The 20,061-nt window shown below is 36.1% G+C and overlaps 1 protein-coding gene and 1 long non-coding RNA gene across 4 annotated transcripts; one reads left to right on the top strand and one right to left on the bottom strand.

The window, feature by feature from the left end:
• Positions 1 to 915: 915 nt before the first annotated feature.
• On the bottom strand, positions 916 to 1,811 carry LOC145203782 (uncharacterized). The gene is made up of 3 exons (XR_013853394.1): positions 1,720 to 1,811; positions 1,334 to 1,432; positions 916 to 976 (listed from the first exon to the last, which is right to left on the bottom strand). It is a non-coding gene; the product is annotated as an uncharacterized LOC145203782 (long non-coding RNA).
• A 7,297-nt stretch (positions 1,812 to 9,108) lies between these two features.
• On the top strand, positions 9,109 to 18,343 carry LOC145204667 (uncharacterized). 3 transcript variants are annotated; one of them, XM_080077260.1, is made up of 15 exons: positions 9,109 to 9,300; positions 9,886 to 9,983; positions 11,372 to 11,481; positions 11,755 to 11,852; positions 12,277 to 12,406; positions 12,552 to 12,627; positions 12,960 to 13,057; positions 13,383 to 13,461; positions 13,769 to 14,035; positions 14,570 to 14,692; positions 15,687 to 16,093; positions 16,206 to 16,594; positions 16,671 to 16,798; positions 16,910 to 17,067; positions 18,017 to 18,343. In XM_080077260.1, the coding sequence occupies exons 1-15, from the start codon at positions 9,191 to 9,193 to the stop codon at positions 18,242 to 18,244; spliced, it is 2,499 nt and encodes an 832-aa protein (XP_079933386.1). In that variant the 5' UTR covers positions 9,109 to 9,190; the 3' UTR covers positions 18,245 to 18,343. The 3 variants fall into 3 exon arrangements, with proteins under 3 accessions (XP_079933386.1, XP_079933388.1, XP_079933387.1); XM_080077262.1 differs by lacking the exon at positions 9,109 to 9,300 and adding an exon at positions 11,226 to 11,298 and having other exon boundaries at positions 9,929 to 9,983; XM_080077261.1 differs by lacking the exons at positions 9,109 to 9,300; positions 9,886 to 9,983 and adding an exon at positions 10,844 to 11,298.
• Positions 18,344 to 20,061: the final 1,718 nt, after the last annotated feature.

Genomic DNA, 20,061 nt, shown 5'->3' with positions numbered 1-20,061 from the left:
GTTTTTGCCATATCGTCGCAATTAACTTCGTCGCTCCAGTCTCCACAGTCGTTAAAGCCGTTGCACTCCTGATTTACAGAAATGCATCCATTGGGATAACACTTTTTATCAAAACAAGCGCATTGATACATGTCACACGTACAGTTCAGTTCATCCTCCCCATCCTGGCAGTCTGGATTACCGTCGCACCTTTTAGACAAACTAATACAACCTTGCTTGGTTGTACAAGTCGCGGGGTTGGCGTAGCAATCACAAGCAAACTGCTCTGACTTGCAAGTGCAGTTTAATTCATCACTCCAATCACCACAGTCTCCCCTTCCGTTACAACGCCAAGTTTCAGGATAGCAAGGCGAAAATGGGCATGTTAGAGCATTTGCGCATGGACATCGAAACGTACTGTCAGGACACGGGCAGTTACGTTCATCACTTTCGTCACTACAGTCTAGAATACCATTGCATTTCGAGTCGCTTGCCACACACCCTTCATAACAGTCATCGTTGCCAAAACAATCGCATTTGAAATCCTCCTCTGGGCAAGTTAGGTTCGGTTCGTCTCCCCAATCTCCACAATCGTTGTAATTGTTGTTTATATATGTGTAATGAATGCACGGTGTTGCAACTGAGTCAACGTAACCGTAACCTTCACAAGGGACCTGATCAGAGCTGCAAGTGCAGTTCATTTCGTCACTTCCATCATGACAATCTGCTCTACCATCGCAGCGTTCATCTTTGGTGTAGCACTTCCGTCCCGTACCGCATCCTTCAGAGGTGTTTGCGCATGCGCAGAAGATGTCCTCAGGGAGACAGTTTATTTCATCGCTCCACTCGCCACAGTGATTGATGCTGTCGTATCGCCATACTGTTGGGATGCACCCAGATCCCCATTTGCATTTACCAATTTCTCTGCATGCGCAGCTAAACATGGTATCTGGACAAGTGCACGTGATAATGTCGTATGGACCGTTGCATAAATCACCTAAAAAAGAAAAATTAATGTAATTTTAGAGGTAAATTTAACGAATATATTTTCAACATACACTCGTATATTTTAAAAGTTTGGTCGATTTTAACATTGTTCTTATTTTTGGGCATCAACTGCAACATAATTTCGTTCGGGACTTTATTTTGGCAATTGATAAAGGTAAACATTTTAACACAATTTATTGCAAAAGAATTAACACCGAGTTTGTATGTCTGTATATGGGTCAGGCGCGCCAAATTATTCAGCCAAAACCATATAGCCTAATTTATGATGACAAGATTTTAGCGCCTACTAAAACGAGCCACAATTCAAACAACAACAACAACTTTACACATACACAGTCGCAAATACCTTTCTGATCAGTCAGTTTAGATGAAGTTTCTGTTGCTGCGTTTAGAACCCCAAACAATAAGCTGATAAGAAAGAGTGTACTCCAATTCATCTTCATTGCTAAAATAGAACAAACAAATAAGCATTTATTAACCCGTTATTACCAAGCAAAAACAATCTAAATGAATCCCATTAGAACTTTGGCGCATCTCTGTGTGTATTTCTGGTAAACATAGTCTTGTATTCGTTTTTACTTAAAGTGACATTTTGCGAGCAGGATTTACTTCACATTTTTACACTAATATATGATATAAACTCCTAGAGTAGACATTGCGTTACGGCAAAGTGATGTTTTTTCTATTGAATTATAGTTCTATACTACCACAGTCGTGTTTAAAATAGCTCACCTGAGAATAAATCCTCCGTTTCTCGGATTGAAAAAATCGTTCGTTTCTTGGTCCGAATCAAAGCAAATACTTAAGCAGTTAAAAAATCTCTCTGAAGCTGAAAAAATTTATTTTTGCATAAACAATAACGATATAATAGATATAGTTATGTAGACTTATTACGAATATTTCAACAAATCATCCCTTCTGAGTCACATAACACTTTTTATTGCTAATGTAAGTGTGAAAGGGATGATGCTTGTTGAATAGTTTTGAATTGTCCGTACTTTCGGCTTTGCCCAACATTTTTACACCATTTCGTTGAAACCGAAAAACTCTTAAGTTATATTTATAACTCGTAATATTCAATTTGCCACTGGTTCGATTTTGTAGGGAGCGCAAATCTATGATACACAAATGAGTGGTGTGTTACGTAACTATACGTCATAATAAAATCAACAAAAGGTCAATAACAAAATTCCACAAGACCAACGTATTTGCGCAAAACGGTAAACATGAAACATGGCCCACAGAAATCATTTTGCAGCAAAGGGTAAAACACGGTAGAGCTACTAACACGATAACTCACAGTAGAAAGGTTTGCTAAATACCGATAGATGGCCTAAAGAGCGCGGGTATTTAAATTAACATTGAGGCTAGGTTATGGTTAAAAACTAAATTTAACGTTATAGGAACTAAGTTTTAAGGTTGATTTTATTGTTATTTTTATTATAAAACCTCATCCCAACCTTAATAGCCCAAACCGTCAGCAATTTTACACAAATTACGTTTTAAATATTCGCGAAAGCGGTATATAGCAAACGTATCTGGTGTGAGACATAAGAACATAATTGCGCTTAACAGCACTAGTTATTGTTATTTTCACTTGCAAACAAGTATTTTGTGTCGAATTACACCAATCACTGAAAATATTACTTACATCGGGGGTGTCTAACTCGAAAGCACCGCCGTGCCAATCTAGGTTTTAAAATATACTCGCGTGCCAACGTTTGGTACTTTTTCCAAACCATGTCTTAAACGTCTTAACGGTAGAAAAGTTGTCAAACGCGAGTAAACATGTTTATGATACTCCAGAAACTATTTATAGCATGCCATGTAATTAAAGCGCAGAATCCATAACATGGAATATAATACGACAGCATAAAGGCCCGAAATGAACAAGAATTCGACAGTTTCAAACGCCTAAAAGTAAACTGATCGAGTCTAAAAACGACCAATTTAATTAATGGATTTGTGTAACCTTGATACTGATCATCTTTACTGAAGTTAGAATAAAGGCCAAAAAAAATCAATAGAAAAATATTAATTGCCTGACAAATCCTAATGTTTACCATCTGAATGTGCAAAAACTTGCGTGCCATTTTCAAATGCTCTGCGTGCCACTTTTAGCACGCGTGACACGTGTTGGACACCCCTGACTTACGAAGTTTCTTACCAATTTGGCAAAGTGTAAAGAAACTTTACTCAAAGCGTTTGTTCCTCAACTTTGGTTATATTGCGCCTGACCTAGCCTAAGATATTTTAACGTAAACTGTGACTCTGTATGGTTGGGCCCAGTCTATTTAAATTGTCTAACAAAACGTGAAAAATCCCTTTAGATATTTCGCACGCAAATCCTTCAAACCACATTATAAACACAACCTCTTGCATTACCGCATTCGTTTGTCGATTGTGGTTTATACGCACGTCTTGAAAGCTAAATATGCATCAAGAAAAACCTGCCAAAAACACCCTACTTGTAAACATTGTCTCTCTAAGTTTAGAACAATTGCAGCAATTTTAAAATAGCCTGTTGAGAACGGATGAAGCACACTTTTAGTAAGAAGATACTTGCCAATATCTAAATGTATCTAAATATTTCAAATATATTCTACAAAACGTTTCAAATGGATTTGCGACTTTTTGAGAACGGCCTTCAAATACAATAACAATTACATGCAGACGACCATTGAGTAAAACAACATTAAACAAAACGAAAACAAACCTTAAAAAACTTAACCACCCAGTTGAACAATTGAGCTAATTGAACTGTCGGCTGCCCTATCGTTAAGCATTATTGGTTCAGCGCTTTAAGCTATGAACAGGCAAACAACGCTTTTTCGTAATTTGGCCTTTCCAAGTAATTTGTACGCTAATATAAGCCTGTCAAATGTATGCTTCCTGTTTGTTAAGACATCATCAATAGCATGCTCAAACCACACAGAGGTATGTAATCCAGAGAGCTGTCAAAGATATGTCTATCAAATAGACTAGTGTAGCAAATCAAGTCATCTCTCCGCTTGAAGAGTTGGTTCGAGTTACTATAAGGAAGGACATATGATTTAACCTGTCAACAAAGATGTGGCGAATACGGTTTTCCGTGGATTTTTGTTCAAATAGCAAAGGCCATTCAGAAGGGCCTTGAACGGTATTTCAATGAAATCGGTAATGCCAGTCTGTCTCTATGTAAATAATTTCCTGCCGTGGAATACCCACAGCTGGGTATAAGGTTACGTGTTTCTCTTTTCCACTGCATAAACGACAATAAAGAAATGCGACCGTTTTGTCCACAGAGTTTCCAAGCCAAATGTCTTGCGACCTTTTCCTTATTATCCCGAAATCGCAAACCATTGAGGGATTGTTTCGCAAGGGGTATTGTAGACCGTTTTAAATTCAATTTAGGCTAAAACCATTTAATTTTGAACCACCGTTAATGAAATTCTATTCATTTGGATGTATCTGTTTGCAACACGTCAATATCCTGCATGTTAAGTCAACTACGTGAATCGTTTGCCCTGATTGAGAGTAAAAAAAACATGACAGATTGCAAAATGCCTCTAAAACGGTCCACTCGAGTTAGAAAAGTGTGCTTAATTTCAAGTATGATTTAAAAGAGTTTCCCTCACACACGGGGTTTTAAAAAAATCCATTAACCTTCACCCAATTGTATAGACTTTTGGTTTAAATCGCCATTGCACGTAAAAACAAAATTAAAATCTTAAAATTGGCCAACAGGTATGCTACCTTAACCTAGCCTTATAACTGGCACTGAGGATAAAAATGTACTCAAATCGTGTTTTTCGACTGTTGGTTAAGATTTACGGCCCTAACCAATCGATTTCTCTTCAAATTAACAAATTCTGTTCAATGCCTCTCTTTACCGTAAAAAATGAACGTAAGTAACTTTCATTAGGGAATCTTTTAGTATTTTTCTGCATTGCTACCTTACAGATAAAATCGAAAAGTTATACACAAATAGAAAACCGGAACGGTAAAACTAAAACGCGAGGATTTTAGCAATAGTTTCGGTTCTTATAACTTAGGTTTAACCCTAACTTGGGAATTCTGAAATTTTTTTCTAATACTGCGTCCAGAACCCTGTCTATTTGTAAAGTGGCATAACCTAGTTTAATTTTTCGATTTATTGCAAAAATCATAAACAATACGTGTGCGGAAAATCACCAAAACCGGTAGTAGGTTTCAAAATCCTTGAATAAGTTACATTGAAACACCACTAAACACCACCAAGCACCACTAAACACCACAAAACATCACTAAATACCACGAAACATCACTAAACGCCACTTAATATCACTAAACACCTCGAAACACCACGAAACACCACAAAACACCACGAAACACCACGAAACACCACTAAACACCACTTAATCTTGTTCGAGAAACTTGTTTGTGATTATCTAACTACTGCGAGATTAAAATATGAAAAATGACGTGATATTGAAACAGATTTCCAAAACAAACTTTTTTGTATCTCAATGCAAGCCTTTATAAGGGCTCAACGCAATAATCAGACAAGACACATATTCTGTTGACATACGACGTTATTAAGCAATAATGTTTAACAACATTGCCACACGGCAGAAACCTATAGGAGAATTGGTTGTGTTTAGTGATTCCTAATGAAAGACGAAGGATTCTTGCAGTGTTTTCCCAGCATTGGAAAAGAACACATTTAAAAACGCAAACATAACATTGCAAGTTAAGTATACGTTTTTCTGCTATATGAGTTTTAAAATATCTTCTGTTTGCCATTTTTGCCAACATTAAAAAAACTGTTTAGGTTTGTTGCATCCGTCAGTTTTTCTTTGACTTTTCTAAAGATTTTTAGATGTACTATAATATAAAGACGAAGTTTTATTCAAGACTCAAAAGGCCTTGGTGTTTAATGATTTTGGTTTAAATGCTGATCGAAACTCTGCCCAGCACTTTGGGATTTTTTACAATAAAGGCGAAATTGTTCGGGGTCTGTTTTGACTCTTACTGTTCTGATAAACAAAGAAGCACTACAGGTTATTTGCACAAAGAATAACGACTCTAATTACCTGTGTACCAAACAGTTTGTTCGTTTACTATATCTTGAACAAACACATCTTGTTTGTTGAAAGATTTTCTCACGTGAGATCTTCAGTCCAACCGTTAACTAATCCTTAGTACTGATCTGATTATGGGCATTTGAATTGATTTTGTTTTTTTACAAAAATCGGTCATTAAATTATTTCGTATTGGCACTGGCTGTTGGTTGATTCATTTCTTACGAACCTGGGTTCCTACTTACTGCAACATTGTTGGTAAACAAGCAACACTGTGTCTGGCATTGCAAAAAGTCCCTAATCCAGATGCTGAATTTGACAAATAGGTTTTTGATTGGTGAGGTGACAATAAGTGCAGAAAGAACTCTGACGTACAAGTCTGAAACCAGGCCCTAAGAAGTTTTTGTGAAACAAAACCCCAATTACGCCCGTAAAGTAACCAAATTATAGCACAAATTTGACTGAGTGTGTATTTGGTATTACAAAAAGTATAGCCCAGTATGAGCCGAATTGGACGAACAGATTCTTTATTAAGGTGACGATATAGCCAATGTACAGTTGTAAATAGGAACCTCAAAGTAGAAGCCCAAAACCTGAAGGCTCAATTAAATGTCCAAAAGTTGATAAAATTGTGGCACAAATGGACCGAGTGTGAAGTCAGGTTCGAATCAAATTCATTTTGCTCAAACTTAGATCCGAAAAATCTGGCCCGAATCGGCTCGACTTACAGCTCTGACTCAGTGGTTCAGCACAAAATACTTTAGGAAGTAATTAACACTCAAACAGCATTGTGACATGAGATTGTTGACATACAAGCGCCAGAATTGTAAGTAGTAAACAGGCTGTTCAAAACTTTTCCGTTTCGCAGAACTGGACATTGCATAAGAATTTCGCAGAACTGGACTGTAACAAACAGTGCAATCATTTACGCGAAAACTTTTACCCATACGCTTCTTTAACAAAAGTGTGAAGCGTGTTGTAAATAAAATCTTTTTATTTCTGCATATATTTATATACGTGAAACATGCTGCAATTAACATATGTAAAACTTTCACTACGTGTATAGCAATTTTGTCCATAACTTAACCTGTTTAGTTAGCAGTTATTATCAATGAACTTACCCTTAATTTTGCCGATAACTTACCCTATTAGTTAACCTTCTTGGCCATTGAGCTAGAGTGTTTGTTTAGTTATGACAAAGGAAGGAAAGTTTGTCATTATTTCCTGGTACGCAAGCAGCGGGTGACAACATCACAAAAGTTGGGAAACAAAGCGATAGAGGATGTCCTTGGCGATTTGGGATGACCGGGTCATTGCGAGATTTTATGGAGCCACTATAAACTAATTGGACGTAATTACCTTTCACTGTATTTCCGCTGCTTGATTGACATTTGCTGAAATCTTAAAGACGTTTTATTAATGGACTGTTTAGCTGCAGCAAGTTAAGACATAATCCACAAATTGTGCCTTCCACTGTTTTGCGCTTCATAACGTTTTAACGTTGTGCAGCTATTTCAGGTTTGTGGTTGTTTTAGTGCAATTGTGTCGCTATGTTTTCTTTCACCAAGCGAAATAAACTCAACTCAACTTTTTCTAGTCAATCTAATCATAAACGTTTGCATGCTTCGTATTTAACTGTGTTTTTAGGATTTTGACACATCAGGTCTTGCCACACTCAATGCTCAAACCATTACTGCATCATTAAAGCGTTTTTGTTTTATCGTGTGTTTATCGCTATTTACATATACAAGCAAATTAGTTGTGATAAATATTAGGGTTGTCAGATATGTCAGATACGGGATAAATAATATTACCTAGAGCATTATTGTAAACGAAATGTGCGACACTTGCAAAAGTTTAAAAGTATTTTGGTAACTTTTAAAATTTGGTAAGTTAACAAATGATTTTTATCACTGAATGTTAATGTTTCATTTAAGGTTTTTTTAAGCTACGGTGCCGTACATAAACTGCTTTACAATAGTATGAGATATATACCAACGTTTTACAGAAAACAAATCAAAAATGAGCACGCTTTAAAAAATATTAGCAAAATCTGGCTTTTTCCAGCATTTCAATGCATTTGATTGTTGTACAAAAAATAACAAAACTCGAAAATCAGATTTAAAAATGATGTAAAACTGCATTTGACAGATGGGAAGTTCCTGAGACAACCCGGTTGACCTTAACGAATCAAGACGCAATCGAACAAAATTAAGCGAAACACGATTAAATGGCGTAACAAGGATCACACTGCTTGCCTTTGCCAACAAACTCATTGTTTGTCGATCTCAAATTAACCGGATTAGTCGGCGTTGCAATGCAAACAACCCGTGAATGAACGCCACGAAAAACGCAGCGTCTCACTAATAAAAACACACGATGCTTGATTGACTCTAAATTTCACGGCATGGTTTTTCAACTTGCTTGCATTTCTTGCGCTGATTACTCTAAGGGCCGAAGAAAAACGCTTTTGAAGTGATATGAGAAACAGCGAGGCTTACATTTTGCGACGTGTTTTAATTGCTGTGTGTGTTGTTTTAGGAACGAAGTTTGTTTTAGTTTTAAAGCTTTATATTACTGCTGTACAGTGGTATAGTGTTAGTGGTGATGCAAGAAAAGTAGTTCTCAAGTTTTTGAAAATGTTTACTTTGTATTGCTATATTAGTTTTACCGACATACACAAGTTGTGGTCTAATAATTAAAGTTGAAATAGCATCGTGGATGTATTAAAATAAAGAAGTATGAAAGATAAAGAGTTTTCATACAAACCAACACTAATAACTACTTTGTCAGAAACTAACTTATGTAATTAAGAACAGTTAAAAACATAGCAGACGTTTTTTTTTCATCAGAACTTTTGCTTCGTAAACCAACGTTTCAAAATCTAAAATTTAAAACGTTACAAAAAGCAAATATATAGCAGGCTGGTAATACAAAAAAATTGATCAGCAATACAAAATAAGGAACAATATTTTAAAATATAGTATTAACTAGTAGTTTTTCCCTAATTCTACATAACATTAAATATGAATAACACTAGCAGAAGGTTTGCAGCGTAATTAACGGTTCCAATTATTTGTTACTAATTCATGAATTTCCTCTTTAGGTATTGATTACCTTGTCAGTAGCATTCGCAGTTTAGTTATTACGCAATAGTCGACATGTCGTGCGTCACAAACAAAGACGTTCTGGAATCGTTTTCAAGACGCTGGAACGAATATACTTCGTCATCATCGGAAGGAGATTCACCGAAATCGGCGTCAGTGATGAGGTTAATTTGTTTTTCTTGTATAATGTATTTTGTTATTATTTAATTTAGCAGCGATTCTAAAATGTAGTTTTTTTTAATAGACACAGTTTTATCTTAGGGTTTTTTTTAACACAGCTTTGCGAAGTCAGCTGTATCGAATTTAAAACATATTTAGAAACCGCCATTTTTGCTTAGGGTAATGCATTAGTACATCAAACACAAAATTTAAGGCCTGTTTATTGCAACCATTTGCACTAACTTCATATTTAACAAACCTAGAGGCTCGCCTTAAACTCAGAATGTGACAATATAGGTAACACAAAACCAATAATTTTGTTTGTTTATGAGGACAGCCGCTATAATCGTTTGTCTGTTGTAAAGTTTTAAATTTGTCATGGAAAAGGAGACCATACTCGAAACTCTTTGTGGCGTCACAAACTGCACTGTGACACAAAATCTTTCATGAAAGTTCTTTTATACTAACGTTTACTTGTTTTAGTACGAACTGGTCCAATCGAACTGAAAACTTTGATAACAACTGTAGTTTAAACTCCCTTATAGTTTGTATTATGTTGTTTTATTGATTTTGGATGCGTTTTATTGCAGAACTTACAGTCAACGGACTTCGAGAGGAAGTTTGTTCCCAAAACAAAGACAGATTGAGCATCAATATGTTTCTCATGTAACACATGGGCGAAGCCGAGGTGAAACCACGTTTCATAAAATAAATATGCAAGTTTTAGAATTAAATTCGCTTTGCATCTAAAACTACTGGTTACCGAATTATTTGGATCTGTGGGTAAAATATTTCATAAAATTGTTTTTTAACACCAAATGCAACAAATATGAAAAAGCTTTACAACTGTAGAATGAAAACCGCGTTTTCCCATTGTAGAAAACACAACACAGCTTTTATCGTTATAAATCAGTACATGTTTCAATAGCCATGGGGCTCACCTAAATGCTTTGGTGGCCTACTGCAGGGACATGTTAAGCTTTTATCGTTATAAATCAGTACATGTTTCAATAGCCATGGGGCTCACCTAAATGCTTTGGTGGCCTACTGCAGGGACATGTTATATACCAGGAGTGTGCAGCCAAATCAAAGAGATTTTCCATTTTTGTTTTAACTGGACTACACTTATGTTTATAATTCTACGAATTAGCTAATTTGGTGCAAAGCATATTTGGTCACAAACGTCTTTTACGATCAATTGTTTTCAAAAATATTTTTTCACACCAAAGACCTATATTCTTGTGTGAAACACACGCCATTATACAAGCACTAGGCGCAAAACAAATTCCTTGTCAATTTGAAAAAGACTATTCAAAATTATGTAGATTTTTCAGGTGTCTTAAACAATAGAACAGTATAGTATGTATATACTACATATACTGTAAGCAAAAGAATGTACCAAAGTCTAAATTCTAAGACTTTTGTTAAATTGATGCAATGTATACAAACAAACAGCTTTTGGTGCGATTTTATTCGACTTTTGAGTAAACCGCTTCGGTTAATCCGCATTGGCCGTTTATGCAACTGTTGTAAGACTTAATTCCATTAATACTAAATCAATGCACAGCTGCAAACAATTACAATATTTCCAGCCACAATTTCTCTGCAAGGTACGGGCGGATTAGGAACAGCTATCAAGCGGTGTCATTGTTACGACATAAGCACATGTTGCTTCATAGTCTCGCAGGGCCAAATAACAATACAACAGATTTTTAATCAGTCCAACGCCTGTCGCGTCACAAAGCACTGTATGACGTCATTTACATGTAACATACAACTTAGGGAAATCTTTTTTCGATCACGGAACTGGTCAACTTTTTTAACCAAGTTAAAAAAGTTTCTTTGCCTCACATTGTTAATGTTGAAGATGCGATAACGCTTGTAAAAAGTATAACTTAAATTGAAGTTGAAATGCGATCTTCTTGGTTAGGAAAACTGCGTTTGTCTTCAACACATACAGAATATATATAACTGACTTATTGGCTTGGCAGTGAGAATGACAGGTTTGTGAGAAATATGTTACTTATAAAACGGTCGTTAAGAATAGATGTTAAAAAGATTATATTTATGATGTAGGTGTCATTCACGTCATCATTTCAAGTGATGAAAGACAAATATCGGTTACAGTTTCGAAACTGGGCGGATTGCATCCACAATTCCTCGCTCTTTCGTCTGTCATTGTGAAGGTAACTAAAGTTTTATTTCTTCTAAAGGTTATTTGAAATACGTATGGTGCATTATATTGAACGTTTAATTTTGGCAATGTAATTTGGAAATTACAGTTTTATAATCTAAACTGTAAATTTTGTCGAAAATACTGTATATTATGATTTTTATAATTCTAAACGTTTTATTTTTTCTAACGTTTTTCATCTAAACGTTAAATTTTGTGATATAATTTTTTTGTATTAAGTTAGTTGAATCTGAAAAAAAAATGATTTCCTTATTTATTTGGCCAGGTAACCATGGAAACTTTTGCCGGGGGAAAAACTCGTTTTCAGACCAACCCTGTTCCTGTGACGTCATCTGTGATTACGTTCGATGAAACATTGCATTTGTAAGTGATGTCATTATTTCGTATGCTACCTTAACCAGCTTTTCAAATTATTTGCAATATTTTCTGCAATGCTTATTTTCTAAAACTGTAGTAAACTATATACATTTATTAAAAGCAACTATCATGCTAAATTGTTAGCGAAATTGTATTTCCCAAACTCGGCCCAAACTATTAAGTTATTCTTTAAATAAAAATTAAGCATAAAACTTAGATTAACCAAAGTAAAATTATGACACTACTGTGGCTCAGCGTGAAGTCCGTTTTTTTAATGAAGCCTCAACCCGATTCAAAAATGTCTGAATCGACTTAGAAATCGCAGTCATTGATGAGGAAACTTTTTAGTCTATTTATTTAACTTGACATGACAAAATTATTTCTATTTGGTCCGCCTTGTGCACATTTGAAAAAGTCCTTTTTTATACAGTGACACACCAGAAAGATCTGACGGACATCGATTATTGTTCTGTGTTTGTCTTAAACACGACGAACCATTATTTCCCGACAAACTTGGTTGGATGAGTTTCGGCGTAAGCAAGTTACTTTCAAAACAACAGGTAATCAACTTGGTTTAAATGAGAACAATAACACAACCTATGAAGGTTCAAAGTCTTACCTCAAATCATTGTAAAATTTCAATGTGCAAAAAACAGGTTATTATTCTAAAAAAAGAAGGTTCTGAATTATGTTTTCTGTGTTTAGTCCACTGAAGGATGGTACTGCTTGTTGGGAAAGTCCCTTGGAAAAAGAAAACATCTAATGCTGAAGAAAGATTTCGGTATGTAATGCGTAAAACAAAAATGTCGTGTTACTAAAAATAAAGTGTAGCGCGTTGAAACAAATATTAACTCAAAGTGAATAACATTTGTTTTTCTAAAAACGTGCCTCGCATTTCGAAAATGTGTAATATACATATATATTTTTGTGACAAATCTTGTTACACTTGCTTTAAACTCCACTTGTAATTTTAGACGTAAAACGTAATATAGTATGGTACGTATAGTATAGTATAGTATAGTAAACTGTAAAACTTTGGTTTTTCCAAGTTTTAAAAGTGTGAAAAATTTCCACATTTACTTATTTAAAAATTTACCGATTTCAACTTTTCAGCGTCACCGAGCGAAGACGTGTTAACTTCCGACCGTGACGTCATATCCCCACAGTCGTCTGTGATATCTCGGACACAAAGTCTGCGAACAAAACAAGAGGTGTTGTTTGTTGTTACTATTGTTCAAAAGCATATCTTGCAAAAATTGAACAAGTCTTGACTTTATTTTTTTACTGCCTTAAAGTTTTTGTTTGTTTACCAAAAATATAACAAAAAAGTTTTAACATTAGGTTGAGGTTTTTGTGGTTTGTAAAATAAAGTTGTCATTTTTAGTTTTTAGGATACAAACAAATAACTTTGCAATATGTTTGAACAGTAATGAACGCTATTTGCAACATTTACGGAGCTGCTATTAATTCCTAGCCATTGTGTCGCAAAACAATAAAAACTTCCTCAACAACTTTGTTAATTTGTCTAATTTTCAGGATCACACAAAGACACGCGGTCCAAGAAGCTCCATAACACGTCACAAACCTTTGTTACGTCATTACAGCGAAGTTTCAGGTAAACATCTCGTGCCAGACAATGGACTTGGCCAGCCCGCTGTGCGAGACAATTGGTCTGTTCGCAAATTAATCGGAAGGCCATTGTCCAGTCGCGTGACCAAACAATGACCAATCGAAGTATCCCCCTATTGTTCCGGCTCGCTTTACGACAATAGGAACTTTAAATACGCTAATTGTAACAAAGGAGATTTTAACAAACATCGCATATTTGCTTTTCCGAAAAAAGGTCCAGTCCAAGATCAGTATATAAGCCACAAACCTACTCCTAAGTCTTACAATTGTTAACCTCATCAATATATATATAGATTTCAAAACCATCACCCATAAGAACAACAACATAAGTGACGCTATGAGTTCTGGTATGCCTGAACGTTGCCAAGTGTCTCCACAAGGGTCAAGGAATGTTTGTGTCGATAAATCTCGGCGCCGAAGTTGCAGATTCACCCGACAAGCTTGCAGCAAGAGTAGTGAACTCGGGGGTTATGTGATAGTACAAGAGTCAAGGAATTATCTGCGAAGAGCTAAACGATCTCGTTTGAACACAAACCACGTCACAGCGTCGTCATCAGAAGGTACGTCACATGGTTAGAAACATTTTGTAGCATGTTTCTTTAGATTTGTAGGTTGGCCTAAAATTGGGCTTAAATTCGGCCTATACGTTGTATTAACAAACGTTAACATATAATACAAATGGAAAGTTAGGCCCAAGTCACCTTTGAACTAAAGACCGAAGCCTACTCCAAAAGCCTGTTCCGAACTTTCAACTCAGTTTTACCTAAGGACCACTAAACAAATTTGCTTAAATATGTAATATAGACACAGTTGTGTTGGCGTTGCTACGTAAACCTTTGATTAGATTTTCCGTTATCGTATGTTTCGTTGCGTGGCAACTTGAAACAAACTCGCAAATGTGATAACAACACCTTCATTTATCTTGTCGAGTGGAAAGCAAATTCAACACGGCCACTAAATTTCTTCCGAGTCGACTTCTAATTTCCGTTGCCGATAAGAAATCTTGTGTGTTTGATCTAAAATATCTATTTTGTTTTGGTGTCTTTGTAGATTTACCTTTGATAGTTGTTAACAATTTTTGTGTTACATTGTAGCTGAGGAGTTTCAATTTTCCAAGCCCGGCAAGGATATGCCAACAACAAACGGCAATTGCTCAAGATTGCAATGTTCGAAGTCACCAAACGATATGCTGCAAATCTCATTAAGATCTCTCGAAGGTAAATGAGTTTCAGTTAGCCCAGTGGTTCTCAAACGTTTTTTGCTGCGACGCCCCTGGACAAGTTTTTCTGGACTTGCGACGCACCAGCAAATAAAAGTTAATGAGGAAACTTATTATTAAAGTCGGGTTTATTGATACAACAACAAAAAGCCACGAAACAAAACTTTTTTGCGACGCCCTTGGAAAATTGAAACGACGCACCAGGGCGTCGCGACGCACAGTTTGAGAACCACTGAGTTAGCCTAATGAACTTAATACATTTTCTCACTAACGCTTGTGCTTTGCCGTTATTTATCCATGGAGTCAATGTAGTTAACATGCAAATGTATTCAGTCTATAGTTGCCTAGTTAAATTTTTAAACAATAGCTCGCCATTTATTTAACCCTTTTGTCGCCAATTACCGTGGCTTTGGCCGCAACAATATCGCTACACAACAATGCACATATAAACTCCCATTGTTTCGCAATACGCGGTCGGCAATATTAATAGCACATAACTTGAATATTGGCTCTCAGCCGCCAAGCATTCAGTTAGGCGGCAGATAAGGACACCGGCCTGATAACCAAAAGTGTTTCTAACTTGGGGCTCATAAACACTTGCCGCCGTTTGCTTTGCAACGTCGCCACATAGCGCTATCGTTTGATTATGGGAAGTCAGTTTGCCTGATAAGATGTATATAAGCAGCGGGGGCTTGGAAATCACACTTACTTGACTTTAGCGTGAATGTAGTGTAGACGTATTGGACTAGTTGTTGTTCAACTATTCTAACATAAATAACAAAACTTTGAGGCAGTTTGCTGTTATAACTGTGTATTTGTCAGAAAAAACTTTGCTGTGTATTTTTCAGAAAAGATGTCATTTCTAATTCTATGTCACGATTTTAAAAAAATGACAGAAAATTAGTTTTTTTATGCAATAACGGTGCAAAAACGTGTAGTTTGTGTTTTACCAAGTTTTGCACAAAAAATAACAAACAATTTTTTGTCAACAGATTTGCATAAATCTGCATTAACACCTTTGAGTCGAAAATCAACGAAGCGCCGTATATCGGTACGAAGATCATTCCGTAAACCGCGCAAGGTTGAACGTCAAAGATCCCTGGTTAGATTCGAATCACCAAAAACTCCGATTCGAAAATTTCAAAGTGATTCTGTGATCCAACCCCACGCTATGTTGAGCTTATCGACCCCACCACCATCCGTCCTGCACTCAACGTCACCCCAAGTGACCCCTAACTGTTGGGACGACTTCACCCTTTCACCCAGTTTTCACATCATTGACGACGAGGACTTCAAGGCTCTCGACGAGATCACGTGCAACGCTCAGCCAATCAAAAAGCCGAAACCGTCTCTCCTTAATATTCTCCTTGATCCGCTAAAAAGCAAAATCGAGAAAAAGGTATTAAATCCTCAGCCGTTCTGTGTAAATAATGCAATATCGGCAAGTTTATGACGTAAATAATGGTGACGTCATGTGTATGATTTAATGACGTCATGTTGTTTTTTAATAGGAGAACATCATCGATTCTGACTCAAAATGTGCAAACAAGAAAAACGCCATGAAGCAGCTAGGCGAGATATTCAAATCACGTGACGGTCACGGTTCGACGATCAGCTTATGCACGTCAGACGTGTACTTCGCAAATCAACAAAAATCTCGACTCTCACGCCTGGGCGCGTTTCGCCTCTCCAAACGCAAGAAGTTTGACGCCGACGCTCTGGCGACACCGATGACAAGACGACGAAAGGCTGGACGTCATTCCATCGGCGACCCGACAACCCCGAGGAAAGGTCTCAAGTTTAATGACTTCAGAAACAATGACGTCATCTATGACGAATTACACACGTCATCTACTGAGTTTGTTGATGCCACTGACTTTTTTAGCACCAAGCCCCGGCGGTAAGTTTAGGTTTCAAAAGCAAAAATAAAATTATAGTTTTAGATTGGTTATTTAACTTTGAATTTCTTTTTCTAGGGCAATGTGGCGATCCCTTCTTTCCAAAAAATCGACGGTCGAAAGCCGAAAAAAGTCCAGCACAAAAACAGTGACTGAAAAACCTGTTACGTTGGAAACATCCCTTCTCAAAGTTCTCAAATCGAAAGGTAAATCAGCTATCTTTGTTTATTGCACTCTTCAGTTTATTAAAATATTACATTTGGCAACTTTCTCCTCAAGAAATTGACATCGCACTTAACCTTGATTTGACCTTTCAGAATCAGTGACGTCATTCCGCAAATTCCTTGCCTTGGAGTTCAGTGACGAAAATTTGGACTTTTGGATCGATGTTGAGGAATACAAGGAAGCGAAGAAGTTTGACAAACTTGCGTTCCGTATTTTCTCTAAATATATTGCAGAGGAGGCACCAAGAGAGGTAAATGTAATGTCTGCTCTTCTGAAATATACACAGTTCTAAGCCAGTGGTTCTCAAAGTATGGGTCGCGACCCAAACATGGGTCGCGCAGGGTCAAAAAATGGGTCGCGTAATGGTGGTTCAATTCTTCCAAAACGAACTATTACTGCATTAAGTAAAGACAAACGAATTTACTTAATGTAGTAGTAGTAGTAAAGTCCCCTCACTTGACCACGTTGTACAGTAAAATGAACTAATCATTGCAACATACTGACAATAGCCTTCCAATTTTACTGTTACGCACATGGCGATTGTTACGTCATAGCACGGCAAATAATAGGACAAGTTAATCATGCGAAACTGAACGCGGAGATGTAACAGTTAGCGGTTGAGGATGAGTAAGTATTCGTACAAGGAAACATTTTTAGATTTGGGATTCACTTCTATCAATGATTATTGTGCTGCAAAGCCACAATGTGTGTTGTGTAATTTAGTATTGTCGAATCGAACTCGTTAAACCTGCAGCCATTTTGACATGGGCAGACTCCTATGCGGCGACAACATGGCCTCGAAATTGAGGCTTGGGTCATGAGATGTTCATAAAACTCAGATTTGGGTCGCGGTCAAAAAAGTTTGAGAACCACTGTTCTAAGCGAACAGTTGATAAATGGAAGTATATGTGCCATTACATAACTATACATAGTTAATTAATGACAAACAATTTACTAAATTTATTACGTGGAAAATAAAGACGTCATGTAACCCTATGAAATTGAATTTACCCCGGTAAAGTTTTTGATTTTAATGTCGATTTTTTTTCATAAATTTTGCTAAAAATTGAAATGATAAGGTTTTGTTATCGGATGGCTGTTATTTTTAGCATTTTTCCAGCAATTTGGTTTTAATATCACGTTACTTCAAATCTGTGTGTAGTATTCCTTAATTTAACATTCTATTTTTATGTTTTTAGATAAATATCGAATCCGGTGTCCGCGATCGAATTGTAGAAAAACTCTCGCGTCCTGACGTGACAATTTTCAACGAGGCGCAATTGCACATTTACAAGTTGATGGAAAAAGATTCCTTCCGTCGCTTTCTCTCATCCGCCCACAACCTCGTCTCATCCGGCCCAAACAAACGGCCGCTTGATGACGTAAAACGGGAAAACCCCTTCCGTATCAAACGCAAAAATGTTTAATATTTTTTTCTGTTCTTGCTTACGTTATCAGTGTTGTTGCGTAATAACTTATTTTCCGTCAGTTCCTTATTGCGTAATAAACAGAAAAAATGTTGCAAACTGTGATTGCTACATCGTCTCAACAAGTGAATTTTAATCCTAGTTTCTGTATCTTCAGCCAACTTAATTTCAGTTACGATTTTTTAGCAAAACGATTCTGTCGTCAAATTATCCTTCCTTAAATTACCAACACTAAAACAAATATATTAAAGAATCTTTGGGACCGCTTTTAATAGGTCAAATTTGGGACGAGAAATTCAATATTATAATATATTACAAACAAACAACGATGAAATTATTCAAGATTATATACATCGCAAATGACAATGTGATACCTCAAAATATCAACCACTACTTAAAAATGATTATCATAATTTCAAAATTAAAAAGGTAAAAATTCAGAAGAATAAAAGTTTTATACCGGCTTTATTGAATCCACCTGTACTAAAACTCATTTAACTGAACCAAGTTGGAAGGCAACAAAATCTCCAATGTGGCTTGGCGCTCTAGACAAAACTTCCTACTCGGCCTCAAGCTGCGTTTTGGCGCCCTGTCAAGGTCAAGCAGATAACAAGGTCACGGTATTGCCACGTGGAAACAGTGTAACCGCATGATGAAAATGCCATTGAGCAGGTGATTCATATTTTTTCTTGTTGAATTGTCAGCATATGTAACTGCGACTTAAAAAGTTTATACAGTTGTACAGTCAAGTAATTCAGTGATGCACACCTAAAACTAAAATAAGTATCGAAATCTATTTATGATATATTTTTGACCTTAAATAAAACCAAATAAACAATACAGTGCATGGAAAAATCAAGGCAAAAAATATTTTTACGATAGTTACCATATCGTAAACAATATATTTCATATATTTTAGAGACAAAAACAGCAAGATGTTAAAATTCAGCAATTAAAAATTGTTCGTATTCTGTTAGTTTGAACAGCTCATATTCTGTTAGTTAGGTCAGGATGTGAAGTGTAATGCATATGCATAAGTTTGTTGAGTTTCTCAGAAGCTCATGCTTTAATCCATGTGCCAGCAATCAAATGATTTGGTTTATGGGTTAGTACAATCTTGCAATAGTCATTGCATAGCTTTGTTGGTGCGTTGATTGGTATAGTCGCACCGACAAACAAAGTTTTATTTACATTGTTCCGGAATGATATCAAAAATGTTGACTTCTTCAAAGTAAAGGTAAGTTTTACACTTTTTAGGGGTTTGTACCAAATTATTCGAAGGGTTTATGATATCCTAGAAATGAGAAAAATCAAAATTGTAAGGCAACAAGTCAAACTTGATTATGGTAAGAGCACATTAACAAAAAATAATTAATATTTACCATTTCCTTAATTAAAAATCGAAAATGGTCACGTAACCATACTTACCAATGACTGGTAAAAACATTCAAATATTAGCACTTGATGTTGTAATAATGGAAGGCACATCGAAAACTAGAAACAAATTAATTATTATTCGATTTAATTCATTGTTAAATTAAACAAATAAAAGCTAAAAAAACGCGGCAAGTTCAAAAGGGTGTTGCAATTTTATCAGGAGTTTAATTGTTACAGTTTGATAATGCTTGAGCCTTGTTCGAAAACAATGCGTGCAAACAATCGCGCAATTCTGTAAACTAAACAATGGCAGGTGCCGTAGTGTCTGTTACAGTAACTTGCACGCTTGTTTGCTCAACCAATTCATCGGAAACTTTGTTTCGTTGCTGCTTTTGTTTTCATGCATCCGAAACGTTATTTACTAAAGAAGAAGTTTGCTA

The sequence above is a fragment of the Phallusia mammillata genome, chromosome 8 (genome assembly GCF_965637545.1).
Source record: "Phallusia mammillata chromosome 8, kaPhaMamm4.hap1.1, whole genome shotgun sequence".
In the NCBI taxonomy this organism is placed as follows: domain Eukaryota; kingdom Metazoa; phylum Chordata; class Ascidiacea; order Phlebobranchia; family Ascidiidae; genus Phallusia; species Phallusia mammillata.
This window is presented reverse-complemented; position numbering and strand designations above follow the sequence as displayed.

What these genes read in the sequence shown, in the direction of transcription:
- LOC145204667 (XM_080077260.1), top strand. Translation starts at nt 9,191, where the DNA reads ATGTCGTGCGTCACAAACAAAGACGTTCTGGAATCGTTTTCAAGACGC. An exon ending in AACACATGGGCGAAGCCGAG is followed by an intron (nt 9,984 to 11,371) that starts GTGAAACCACGT and finishes TTTATGATGTAG; the next exon opens with GTGTCATTCACGTCATCATT. An exon ending in TTCGATGAAACATTGCATTT is followed by an intron (nt 11,853 to 12,276) that starts GTAAGTGATGTC and finishes TTTTTTATACAG; the next exon opens with TGACACACCAGAAAGATCTG.